This window comes from Podarcis muralis, chromosome 18, assembly GCF_964188315.1.
Source record: "Podarcis muralis chromosome 18, rPodMur119.hap1.1, whole genome shotgun sequence".
Classification (NCBI taxonomy): Eukaryota; Metazoa; Chordata; class Lepidosauria; order Squamata; family Lacertidae; genus Podarcis; species Podarcis muralis.
In genome coordinates this window covers 7448698-7461953 of record NC_135672.1, presented here as the reverse complement: position 1 = coordinate 7461953, position 13256 = coordinate 7448698, and the positions used below count along the sequence as shown (strand labels likewise).

Genomic DNA, 13256 nt, shown 5'->3' with positions numbered 1-13256 from the left:
TACCTTGTATATGCATGCATGTGGATAATAACAGAAAAAGCTATAAATGCATTTCTGTGGCACATAAGGACCTATGAAGGGCCCTGCTGGATCATGCCGTGGCCCATTTAGTCCAGCATCCCATTCTCACAGTGGCCAACCAAATGCAACGATGGGAGGCCTGAGTGAAACTGCAACTCTCCTCTACCTGAACTGGCATTCAGAGGCATACGGTTTGTGGTCATGGACGTAGGGCATAGCTGTCATGGCTAATAGATGCTGATAGCCTTATCTTCTATGTAATTAGACACTTAAGTCACAAAACCACCTGCCAAAATGGAATTTCTGTAAGATTCTTTAAGGCTCCTTCTCTGTGTGTTCTGTATTGTTAAGTTGAACCATGCAGAGCCAGTTGTGAAACCAATGGACACCTTAGATAGCAAGCAAAGTCATGTATAAAGGTAAAGGGACCCCTGACCATTAGGTCCAGTCGTGGCCGACTCTGGGGTTGCGGCGCTCATCTCGCTTTATTGGCCGAGGGAGCCAGTGTACAGCTTCCGGGTCATGTGGCCAGCATGACTAAGCCGCTTCTGGCGAACCAGAGCAGCACACGGAAACGCCGTTTACCTTTCCGCCGGAGTGGTACCTATTTATCTACTTGCACTTTGACGTGCTTTTGAACTGCTAGGTTGGCAGGAGCAGGGACCGAGCAACGGGAGCTCACCCCGTCGCGGGGATTCGAACCGCCGACCTTCTGATCAGCAAGTGCTAGGCTCTGTGGTTTAACCCACAGCGCCACCCACGTCCCAAAGTCATGTATAGGAAGCCACAATTATAAGTTCTGCCATTTGTATTAATGATTGTACTTTTACTTTACAAGAGTAGATCTGGCTTGTTTCGTGAATATTCAGAAACAAAGACTTTAGGGTAGTTAACTTCTTTGAGTGAATTTGGAATGGCTGGCTTCCAGTTTTTTTTCAGTAAGCTGTGGACACAAACTGGGAAGTCTTCAGTTGAAACCTTGAGTTTCCACGCACTTACGTATTTGTTACTTATTTAGAGCACTTTTATCTCTCCTGAAGACATCTGGCTTACTAGAAGTACATGTAAAAAGGATCTAGGGGGTCTTGGTGGACCACAAGCTTAACATGAGTCCGCAGTGTGATGCAGCAGCGAAAAAAGCTAATGCCGTTGTAGGCTGCATCAACAGAAGTATAGTGTCTAGATCAAGGGAAGTCATACTACCACTCTATTCTGCCTTGGTCAGGCTACACTTGGAGTACTGTGTCTAATTCTGGGCACCACAATTTAAGAAGGATGTTGACAAGCTGGAATGTGTGCAGAGGAGGGCAACCAAGGTGGCCAAGGGTCTGGAAACTAAGCCTTATGAGGAGCACTTGAAGGAGCTGGGTATGTTTAGCGTGGAAAAGAGGAAACTGAGAGGAGATATGATAAGGTAAAGGTAAAGGTACCTGTCAGGGAACTGCCATCGGAAGGACAGGAGGTGGAAGGGCTCCCGGAGGTTGAGAGAGACTTAGCAGCTGAAGAGGGAACCAGCAGGGGGAGAGAAGGAGCTCCAAGGGAAAGTGAGTCGGAGGGATGGCTCAGAGACACTTCCAGCGAAAACAGTGGGGAGGTTTCAAGACCTCCTATAGGGACACCCACTCCTCGCCGGAAACTGTCGCGCCGAGAGTCCAGAAGACGTGTTTCCGTTAAGGAGCTTTTATGCTGGAAGAGATTCCGTAAGCGCCCACTTTCGGATTCTGCTAGCGACTGACGGAGCCATGCTTGAGGGGCTCCGTCGTAGGCAGAGGTTTGCGGATTTGATCAAACTCTGAGGGACTAGGATTTTACGCACAAGCAGCTCATCATCCCATCACAGTACCCCTGCCTGTACCGGCCAGTCTTGACAGACTCTAGGGTTGTGCGCTCATCTCACTCTATAGGCCGGGAGCCAGCGCTGTCCGCAGACACTTCCGGGTCACGTGGCCAGCGTGACAAAGCTGTTCTGGCGAGCCAGCACAGCACACGGAACGCCGTTTACCTTCCCGCTAGTAAGCGGTCCCTATTTATCTACTTGCACCCGGGGGTGCTTTCGAACTGCTAGGTTGGCAGGCGCTGGGACCAAGCAACGGGAGCGCACCACGCCACGGGGATTCGAACCGCCGACCTTTCAATCGACAAGTCCTAGGCGCTGAGGCTTTTACCCACAGCGCCACCTGCGTCCCTATGAGATATGATAGCCACCTTCAAATATTTCAAGGGCTGTCACACGGAGGAGGGAGCATGCTTGTTTTCTCCTGCTTTGGAGGGTAGGACTTGAACCAATGCCTTCAGGTTGCAAGGAAGGAGATTCCGACTAAACATTCGGAAAAAAACTTTCTGACAGTAAGAGCTGTTCAGCAGTGGAACAGACTCCCACGAGAAGTGGTGGACTCTCCTTCCTTGGAGGTTTTCAAGCAGAGGTTGGATGGCTATCTGTCACGGGTGCTTTAGCCGAGATTCCTGCGTTACAGGGCGTTGGACTAGATGATCCATGGGTCCCTTTCAACTCGTAAGATTCTATGAGTCTATGAACCATATGAAGCTCCCAGAGCAGCGTATAAATTTCAATAATAAGACAACCCCTGGCCTCAGACTCAGAATCTGATAGACAAAACACAAATGGGAAAGGAGTGCGCAAGGGGCCCTTTATCTCAGCTACAGTTAGTGTGAAGGCTGTAAGGAAAGTCTTGCTGCTGTCAGACCCAGCTCTAATAGGGGGGAAATGAGGCTAGCCCATCTCACAGGGCTGTTGTAAGGAGTACAGCATCTTTTAGTGCTATGGAGGCTTGGCGCTCTATAAATGTTAATTATTATTGTATCAAATGAATATCTGCAGTAGACCTGTCCAGTCTGATACGGACAGCAGCAGATTTTCTCAAACTGGTGTGCATGAGGTACATCGCTGTCTCCTCGCTCCCTTTTCCAACCCGAGGGCCTTCTGGGAAACCTTCCAAGAGCCACATGCCAATCGTGGGCAGAAGTGGGTGGAGCAATGAATGCAGATTACAGCTTTGTGCAGCAGGGTGCTTCCAACACACTTTGCTCCATCCGTCATCCAGACAAAGCAAGAAGACACATTCCAGCCAGGCAAAGTCACTCCAGGAGGGTGCAAAGCAAAGGCTGGTGAGGGTATGTGGCCGGTGGAATGCTCCAGGGCCCAGCTAGAGAGCCCTGGGATGGTTGGATTTGGCACTGAGGAATCCCACCTGCTGCCTCCACTGCCAAGTCCTTGCTTGCTTGCCTGCCTATCTATTGCTCTTGTCGTTTTTGCATGGGCTTCCCTTTGCTTGTGCTGCCCTGAGCAGCTGGAGCTTGGGAGGTGCAGCTGTGAAATGGTGGGGTTTGAAGCTTTGAGATTTTAAGGCGATGGCTGTGAATCATAATAAGCGGAGACCTACTTTTTAAATTAGTTGGAGCAGATAGGAGGCTTTGCTGCTGCTGCTGCTGCTTCTGTTGTTACCGTTAACCAATTTATATACCGCTTTTTAGGCACAGATGATGTTCCACAATTTCAGTGCCTTGACGAGATCTGCGCAGCATTGTCAAACCATAGTGTTTAGCCAAGCCTTCTGTTCAGCACAGGATCTGCAGAAACCTCCAGTGCCTCTCAAGTCAGCCTGTTCCTCATTTAACAATAACTCTAAGAAGGTCCCCCTCATGTTCAGCCAAATCTGTTTCTTTCGTCTTCTGTAAAAGTCTACCAGTATTATTATTTGTTTTAATCCCCGTATTAAAAGGGCAAAGCAAGTTGCTGGCTCTCATTATTTTTAGCATATGGAGGGCGCAACATTTGTTTGCTGCTCCTGACTGCTGAGGATTACTTCACACATCTGATAGAGCCAACAAAAATCTAGGCCACCATACCTCTTACGCCCCAAAGTCCTGCAATAATCATGGAATCATAGAATTGTAAATTTGGGGGGCACCCTGAGAGTCATCTAGTGTAGGAATCCTGCCCACAACCACCCCTGGAGTACTAGTATTGCAGGGAAGGGTTAGGTGGGTCAGCAGCCTGAGACAGAAAGCATTTTTATTTGTTTATTTGCTGGGGGGGGGGCATGGTAGCCCAAGGCTATCTCCTCACTTGGTTGCTGAGCTTAAATACAGTCGTACCTCGGAAGTCAAACGCCTTGCGGCTCGAACGTTTTGGCTCCCGAACCCTGCAAAGTGAGTCTTCCGGTTTGCGAACGTTCTTTGGAACCCAAACGTCCGACGTGGGTTCCGCAGCTTCCGATTGGCCGCAGGAGCTTCCTGCAGCCAGCCAGAAAACGCGCCTTGGTTCCCGAACATTTTGGAAGCCGAACGGACTTCCGGAACGGATTCCGTTCAACTTCCGAGGTGCCACTGTATTATGTTGCAGAGCTATAGCTTGTTGGCGGAACACCTGCTTTGCATGCAGAAGGTTCTTGTCTGAAATCACGGAGGGCTGCTGTGTAGAGGGTCCTGAGCTACGTGGGACCATTGGCTTGACCAGTAGAATGGACTCCCTCAGAAGGCGGTGGGCTATCCTTTGATGGAGGTTTGTAAACGGAGGTTGGGTGGCCATCTGTCAGGGATTCTTTAGCTGTGATTCCTTCCTTTCAGACGACCCTTTAAAAGGTGCCTTCCAATCTGATTCTATCACTTTGTACCTCATGCACTTATCAGGGGTCAGCAAACTTTTTCAGCAGGGGGCCGGTCCACTGTCCCTCAGACCTTGTGGGGGGCCGGACTATATTTTGGAAAAAGAATATGAACAAATTCCTATGCCCCACAAATCACCCAGAGATGCATTTTAAATAAAAGGACACATTCTACTCATGTAAAAACACACTGATTCCCGGACCGTCCGCGGGCCGGATTGAGAAGGCGATTGGGCCGGATCCGGCCCCCCGGGCCTTAGTTTGCCAACCCATGTCTTAGCTGCTGTGCTGCACTAGCTTTCAGCTTTCGTTTTTGATGCTTTAAGCATGAGGGTGGAGGTAAAGGTAAAGGAACCCCTGACCATTAGGTCCAGTCGTGGCCGACTCTGGGGTTGCTGCGCTCATCTCGCTTTATTGGCCGAGGGAGCTGGCGTGCAGCTTCCAGGTCATGTGGCCAGCAGGACTAATCCACTTCTGGCGAACCAGAGCAGAGCACGGAAACGCCGTTTACCTTCCTATTTATCTACTTGCACTTTGACGTGCTTTGGAACTGCTAGGTTGGCAGGAGCAGGGACCGCGCAACGGGAGCTCATCCCGTCGCGGGGATTCGAACCGCCGACCTTCCGATCGGCAAGCCCTAGGCTCTGTGGTTTAACCCACAGCGCCATCCTTGTCCCTTACGAGGGTGCAGGTAACAACCCCTATATAAATGGGCATTTTCTGCTGCTAGTATCATCGAATGGCCTTCCCTCTGCCATAGCAGGTCACATATGCTTCAGGTTACAGACTCTGCTAACCCAGAAATATTACCTCGGGTTAAGAACTTTGCTTTAGGATGAGAACAGAAATCGTGCTCTGGCGGCGCGGCAGCAGCAGGAGGCCCCATTAGCTAAAGTGGTGCTTCAGGTTAAGAACAGTTTCAGGTTAAGAACAGACCTCAGGAATGAATTAAGTACTTAACCCGAGGTACCACTGTATATGTTTTAAATGCTGTTTTACTGCTTTTAGACTCTGTTTTTAAAATATAACACTTGGGGTGTTTTAGACTAGAGATTTTCGAAACATTAAGACTTTTATAAACTCTTTAAAACAAACCAACCGGTTTCAGAGATCACCCTTTGTAGGTTTAGAGCGTCCTTTCCCGTTCAGCGTTTGCGATTCGGGCTGCAGAAACCGTTCCAAGTTCTGAGCTGCATTCTTTAAGTTGGTTTCACGTCTTTGGGCCGCCAAGGTGGCATCTTTAGGATCTTCAGAGAGAGTTGTTTTCTTGACTCTCGAGTGATCAAGTACCCCAACCCTGCCTGGCCTGCCACTGTGTTTGTGGTTGGCATGTGCAAGTTGTGACTCAGCCGCCTGCCATCCATGTATGGCAAGCACACCCACCCACCCCCCGCTGCTGCCCCCAGTGCTTTATAAACCTGGTTTCGCTCCCAGGCTGCAAAACAAGAAGGACCGTTGAGTCCTTGGCAGGTTCCGCTTGCTGGAGGTGGGCTGCAACTTGGCTTCCTGGTCCATATGCTGTGTTGTTTTAACCAGCGAAATTATCTTCCCGTTTGTAAGTGCTGGAGCACCGCCTGTATTCCTTCACTTGCCCTCCTCGCTGCTTTGGTAACTCGGTTGTGCAGGTCCGTTTGCACTGGAGGGTGGAGGGTACGGTTGGCAGGCACCCCTGGTGTTGCTCTTGTGGAAGAACAAAACCAGCAGACGTCTGAAGCAGCAACAAAGGAGGATTTGCTGCACCAGCCCTACTCCGAGTAATAATAATAATAATAATAATAATAATTTTTTATTTATACCCCGCCCTCCCCAGCCAAGGCCGGGCTCAGAGCGGCTTACAAGCAATAATAAAAACAAGTTGAATGATTGCAACTTAAAAACAAAATTAAAATACAACATTAAAATATTGAAACATTAAAATATTAAAATGTAGCCTCATCGCAGGAGGAGAAGGAAAGGAAAAAAGAAAGAGAGGGAGGGGATCAAATTGGCTCCAAGCCAAAGGCCAGGTGGAACAACTCTGTCTTACAGGCCCTGCGGAAAGAAATCAGATCCCGCAGGGCCCTGGTCTCATGAGGCAGAGCGTTCCACCGGGCCGGAGCCAGAGTTGAAAAGGCCCTGGCTCTGGTTGAAGCCAATCTAACTTCCTTAGGTCCCAGGACCACTAGGGTGTTGCTATTTATGGACCTTGAGGCTCTCCGTGGGGCATACCAGGAGAGGCGGTCCCGTAGGTACGAGGGTCCTAGGCCGTGAAGGGCTTTGAAGGTCAAAAGCAGCACCTTAAATCTGACCCTGTACTCCACCGGGAGCCAGTGCAGCTGGAAAAGCACTGGGTGAATATGCTCCCATGGCAGAAACCCCGGGAGGAGCCTCGCTGCAGCATTCTGCACCCGCTGGAGTTTCTGGGTCAGCTCCAAGGGCAGCCCCGCGTAGAGCGAATTACAGTAGTCAAGCCCGGAGATGACCGTCGCATGGATCACTGTGGCCAGGTCGGGGCGGGAAAGGTAAGGGACCAACTGCTTGATGCGGCGAAGGTGGAGTAGAGCCATTGGCATGGATGAACTTTGGCCTGTTAACTTCAGTGGGTCTAGCAACCCATAACTTGGTGGTAGGGCCCCACTTTGCATGCGGTATGGTCCAAGTTTCAGCCCCCACTCTCTCCAGTTAAAAGTAGCAGGTGCAGATGATGCTTAAATGTCTGATATCGAAGTACAGTGGTACCTTGGGTTACAGATGCTTCAGGTTACGTACGCTTCAGGTTACAGACTCCACTAACCCAGAAATAGTACCTTAGGTTAAGAGCTTTGCTTCAGGATGAGAACAGAAATTGCGTGGCGGCGGCAGCGGGAGGCCCCATTAGCTAAAGTGGTGCTTCAGGTTAAGAACAGTTTCAGGTTAAGAACGGACTTCCAGAACGAATTCAGTTCTTAACACGAGGTACCACTGTAGAATGTTAGATTACTGCAACACATCGTACGTAGGGCTTCATCTGAAGATGGTTCGGAAACTTCTGCTGGTGTAGAATTCAGCGGGGCTCACCGGGGCAAGATGGTTTCAGCATATTATAGCTGTCCTGGCTTGACTGCAATGGCTGCTGATTACGGTATTTTTTGCTCTATAGGACGCACTTTTCCCCCTCCAAAAATGAAGGGGAAATGTGTGTGCGTCCTATGGAGCGAATGCAGGCTTTCACTGAAGCCCGGAGAGTGCGCACCAACCCCTCTCGCTCTCCAGGCTTTAGGCAGCTATCCGCAAGTTCCCGCCGGGCTCCCAAGGCTTGCGGATAGCAGTCTGCTGTCCCCGAAGCCAAAACAGAGAGACGGGGCGCTTCGGGATGGCTGCGCAAAGGCTCCGCAGGTCGGCGGGGTGAACGCAGCCCGCCGCCCTGTGGAGGCTTGAATGGCTGTCCCCGAAGCCTCAAGCCTTTGGAGTGGGATCTTTGAGGCTGGCGGTGGGGGAAAGCAGCACTTCCCCCCACCGCCATCCCCACAAGCTCAGGGGGCAGCGGCAAGGCTGCGCACAGCCTTTGTGCTGTTCCCCGACCTGCTCTTGAACGCACTTTGAACGCACCTTGTTTTTGAGGGGGAGAACAAGAAATTTCTTTTCTTTCCTATTCTCCCCCTCCTATGGTCCGGTGCATCCAATAGAGCAAAAAATACGGTAGTTTCTGGACCCAATTCAAAGTGCTGACCTATAAAGCCTTAAGTGGAGCAGGACCACAATACCTCAAGGGCTGCCTCTTACCATATGAACCCACCCGGATCCTGAGATCATCTACTGAGGCCCTTCTTCGTGTGCCTCCTCCACAAGAGGTGCAGAGGGTGGCAACATGAGAACGGGGTCTTTTCTGCAGTGGCTCCCCGTCTGTGGAATGCTCTCCCCAGGGCCTTCATTATGAACCTTTAGGTGCCAGGCGAAAACATTCCCCTGCAACCAGGCCTTTGGCTAATTAGCAATCAGGCCTTTGGCTAATTAGCAATCCAGTGCCCTTTTAAAATGTTCTGTAGAGGCGGGGATTATTGGTGCGTCGTTATTCTTATTTTTACTATGCGTTTTGTGGTTTCGACGCTGTAATTTTATATTACGAGCGCTGCCCTGAGATCCGCGGCTGAAGGGTTGCGTACAAATTGAATAAATAAGAATTTCCTTGCTGGCTTAGGCCAAAGACCCATCGAGCCCAACGTCCTGTCCTCACAGTGACCAACCAGATGCCACCCCCTAGGATGCCAACAAACAGAACTTGAGGGCAGCAGCAGCAGTAGCAATGCTACCTCTTGGGATTTCCTGCTACTGACATTCATATGCGTACATATGCCTCGAATTGTCGAGGAAGAACCTAGTCATCACAACTGTTCTTAACGTGAAGCACCACTTTAGCTAATGGGGCCTCCTGCTGCCGCGCAATTTCTGTTCTCCTCCTGAAGCAAAGTTCTTAACCCAAGGTACTATTTCTGGGTTAGCGGAGTCTGTAACCTGAAGCGCCTGTAGCCTGAAGCGTCTGTAACCTGAGGTACCACTGTACTGCTCCTCAATGAGGCCAAACTTAGATTCACAAAATGCAATGCAGGAATATGCGGCTGTCCCATACGGGGATCGAACCTGCGGCCTTGGTGTTATCAGCACCGCGTTCTCACCAACCAGAGGCTTGGAGCGGCTGGAATGGGAAAGGGTCCAGGGTGCCATTGGCTCCCTGGGCTGTTTTTCCAGCTGCGGTTGCCTGGGAAACCGTAGCACATGCAAGCTTTAACTTGGGTAGGCAATGTGAACGCATGAGGGTGTTGACGATGGTTGGCCAACTGGCAGTTACGCCCGCTGTTTTTCCTTGGTTTCCTCAACCCAGGAGCTCACCACTTACCATGTGTAAGGCTCGTCCCCAGTTTGGTTTGGCAGGTGCAGGGTCTGGGCAGGGCCGGCCCACCCATGAGGCAAAGTGCGGCAAGCGCCTCAGGTGGCAGGATCCACAGGGACAGCAGATCCCAGAGTGTATCTGTATCCCCCCCTTGTTCCTGATCTTCATTCACCCCTCCTACCCACACCCATTTTCTGGTTTGCCTCGGGTGCCAAAATGCCTTGGGCTGGGTCTGGAGTGAGGTCGTCACCCTATGCCAGCTGTTCTACCACAGAGGCTGGATTTTTGGCCACAAGGGCGTGAGCGTCAAGGGGGCAGTAATCCACTGGAATGCAGATCCACCACCCACAGCCCTTTGGGACCTGCGGGTAACGCTTAAAAGCAGGGAAAAGTTCTGGAATTCCACCGTGCGCTTTTCAAACTCGTTTCCATGAGGGCAAGCGACTTGGTTTCGTTGAAATAGAGGCAGGGGTAAACACGCAGTGCTGGAACGACTCTCCACCACCAGACATGCACGTGTTTGCTTGTGGGTAGCAAGATGTAACTGGTGTGGGGTGAGAGGAAGGGTGTTTTCTTACCCGCCTTGCGCGGATCGGCTTCCAATAGCCCCGCCTCCATTGCCTTGTGATGGTGGGGCATCTCTGTGAAGTAGGGAGGTCCCAGGGGTTGTGGGTGCCTTCCCCAAACCTGATTGGCCCCTGTATCCTTTGTAACATTGTGCATGGCACAGAGCAGAGAGGCAGAGGGCGACTGGGTGTAAGGTAGCCTCTGATGTTCCTGCTTAAATCAGCCTTTCATTCGGAACCATGAGGACTGGAATCTTAGTTCATTTCAGAGAGAAGGATTGGAGCACCGTGTAGAGCGTGTGTTGCATTGCGTACATATTCAGAAAGCCACTGCCAATCACTGTTGACAATGCTGGTCTAGGTGGACAAATGGTTTGACTCCTAAGCAGTGCTTTTTTTCTAAAAAAAATGTTTAGGGGTACTCTCAATTTCCTGCTCATATTGCAATACTGCCCCTCAATGAGGCCAAACTTAGATTCACAAAATGTTTAGGGGTATGCGTACCCCTGAGTCCCCCCCCAGAAAAAAAGCACTTCTCTTAAATACTGACGGACAATCGTTCCTATACAGTGGTACCTCGGGTTACATACGCTTCAGGTTACAGACTCCGCTAACCCAGAAATAGTGCTTCAGGTTAAGAACTTTGCTTCTGGATGAGAACAGAAATCATGCTCTGGCGGTGCGGCAGCAGCAGGAGGCCCCATTAGCTAAAGTGGTGCCTCAGGTTAAGAACAGTTTCAGGTTAAGTACGGACCTCCGGAACGAATTAAGTACTTAACCCGAGGTACCAGTGTATTTTGAATGTGGGCACCTCTGTATCTGCCGCTTCCTGAGTTTGCAGAAAACCCAGAAGAATAAAGAGAACGTAAGACCTTTTTGTTATAACCATGATAAAGGTAAAGGTACCCCTGCCTGCACGGGCCAGTCTTGACAGACTCTAGGGTTGTGCGCCCATCTCACTCAAGAGGCCGAGGGCCAGCGCTGTCCGGAGACACTTCCGGGTCACGTGGCCAGCGTGACAAAGCTGCATCTGGTGAGCCAGCGCAGCACACGGAAACGCCGTTTACCTTCCCGCCAGTAAGCGGTCCCTATTTATCTACTTGCACCCGGGGGTGCTTTCGAACTGCTAGGTTGGCAGGCGCTGGGACCGAGCAACGGGAGCGCACCCCGCCGTGGCGATTCGAACCGCCGACCTTTTGATTGGCAAGCCCTAGGTGCTGAGGCTTTTACCCACAGCGCCACCCGCGTCCCTTATAACCATGATACTTGACCCCAAATGCTTTCCCCATATGGTCTGTTCTGTGGCATAAACTTGGGGGGGGGGCGGGGTTGTGTGTGTGTAAATGTATTATGGTCTTTGCAAATGTATAATAATGCTATAACCACAATACATTTTTTAATGGTATTCAGAATAAATACAGCCATGGGCAAAGCAGCACGGCAAGAGGAAGGCTGGTTAATAATTTCTCCCTTGATCCAGATCTTGGGGAATGTTTGCTGCCAGCCCCATAAACGGTGCTTTGATTTCTTCGCTATCTTTGACTTCAGATGTCTGTCTGTCTGTCTGTCTGCCCTCCCTCTCCGCCCGCAGAACATGGTGATGAGTTTCCGGGTCTCGGACCTCCAGATGTTGCTTGGGTTCGTCGGCCGGAGCAAGAGCGGCTTGAAACACGAACTGGTGACCCGGGCCTTGCAGCTGGTCCAGTTTGACTGCAGCCCGGAACTCTTCAAGAAGATCAAGGAGATTTACGAGACGCGCTACGCCAAGCTCTCCGATGCAGGGCAGATTCCGCAGCAGCAGCAGCAGCAGGCGCCCCAGCACAGACCTCCCCAGGAAACCCTCTCCATCCATTCCTCCTACGACCGCAGCAGCAATGCGGTGGCCAGGACTGCTCTCTCCACCGCCAACATTGACTATCCCTCTCTCTACGGGAAGTACTTAAACGGACTGGGGCGGTTACCCGTCAAACCGGCGAAGCCCGAGGTTCAGTTGGTGAAGCTCCCCTTCTACAGCATTTTGGACGAACTCCTGAAGCCCACTGAGCTCGGTGAGTTGGGGGGGGGGATCGGGGTGGCCCTGGACAGCTGGGACGTTGCCTCGTCCCACATTTGCAGGTGGCCGGTTTGCGCATGGCAGCTGGCGCTGCTTCTTCTGCTTGCGTGCACAGGCCCAAACCCAGGGGTCAGCAAACTTTTTCAGCAGGGGGCTGGTCCACTGTCCCTCAGACCTTGTGGGGGGCCGGACTGTATTTTGGAAAAAAATAAATGAACGAATTCCTATGCCTCACAAATAACCCAGAGATGCATTTTAAATAAAAGCACACATTCTACTCGTGTAAAAACACCAGGCAGGCCCCACAAATAACCCAGAGATGCATTTTAAATAAAAGGGCGCATTCTACTCATGTATAAACACACTGATTCCTGGACCATCCGTGAGCCGGATTTAGAAGGCGGTTGGGCCAGATCCGGCCCCTGGGCCTTAATTTCCCTACCCATACCCTAACCCTTAATGTCTGAAACCTTACAGCATTAGAAACTCAGATATATAACCTAGGCTCCAACTGGCTCCTTCAACCAAGGTTACGGTTGCCAAAACGGAATGTCTAGTTGCCGTTTTGGGGCAAGATGGCTCTGAAGTTTTATTTTTCAAGTGATGGACTGGACTGCGATTGATTATCAGTTAAAATACCTGGCTCGTTCAGATTGCAGCCTCGTTGAAGAGCTTTGAGAACTGAAAGAAGAAAAGTCACTTGATCCAGGGACAGTCCTCTTATATATTGGCCTATTACGACCTCTTTTTCTTAATGGTGACATGGACCATTTGTAACGTAGGAATATTCTTCACAACTGTGAGCAGGGCAGTGGGGTGGGGTAAGCAAAAACAAGCGAAAACAATTAACTATAACCTCGTTCCGTGCTCCTGCTCGGGCTGCACATACAAAGCATTTTGGTTCCTGAAATTCGTTTCAGTTGTACAGATAAAGTAGAACGGATAGAATTCTACAGGGTGGGGTGTTAGTGTGTGCAAGCAGCCCAAATCCAATGATCCCCAGATAGTGGAGATGTCAGACGCCATCCTGGCACCCAGGTATCTTCACTCTGTTGCAAGCGGTCGAAAGCCAGGTGCAAAATGGCTACCGTATTTTTCGCTCTATAGGACGCACTTTTCCCCCTCCAAAAATTAAGGGGAAATGT

General features: G+C 50.7%; 1 protein-coding gene across 2 annotated transcripts in view; it reads left to right on the top strand.

Annotated features, from left to right (window-relative positions):
• PIAS4 (protein inhibitor of activated STAT 4) overlaps positions 1–13256 on the top strand; it is a 36954-nt gene that overhangs the window by 1695 nt on the left and 22003 nt on the right. For both annotated transcript variants that reach the window (XM_028713419.2, XM_028713420.2), the window contains exon 2: positions 11650–12106. In XM_028713419.2, the coding sequence (XP_028569252.2) occupies positions 11650–12106 (457 nt within the window). The remainder of the gene's footprint in view (positions 1–11649; positions 12107–13256) is intronic.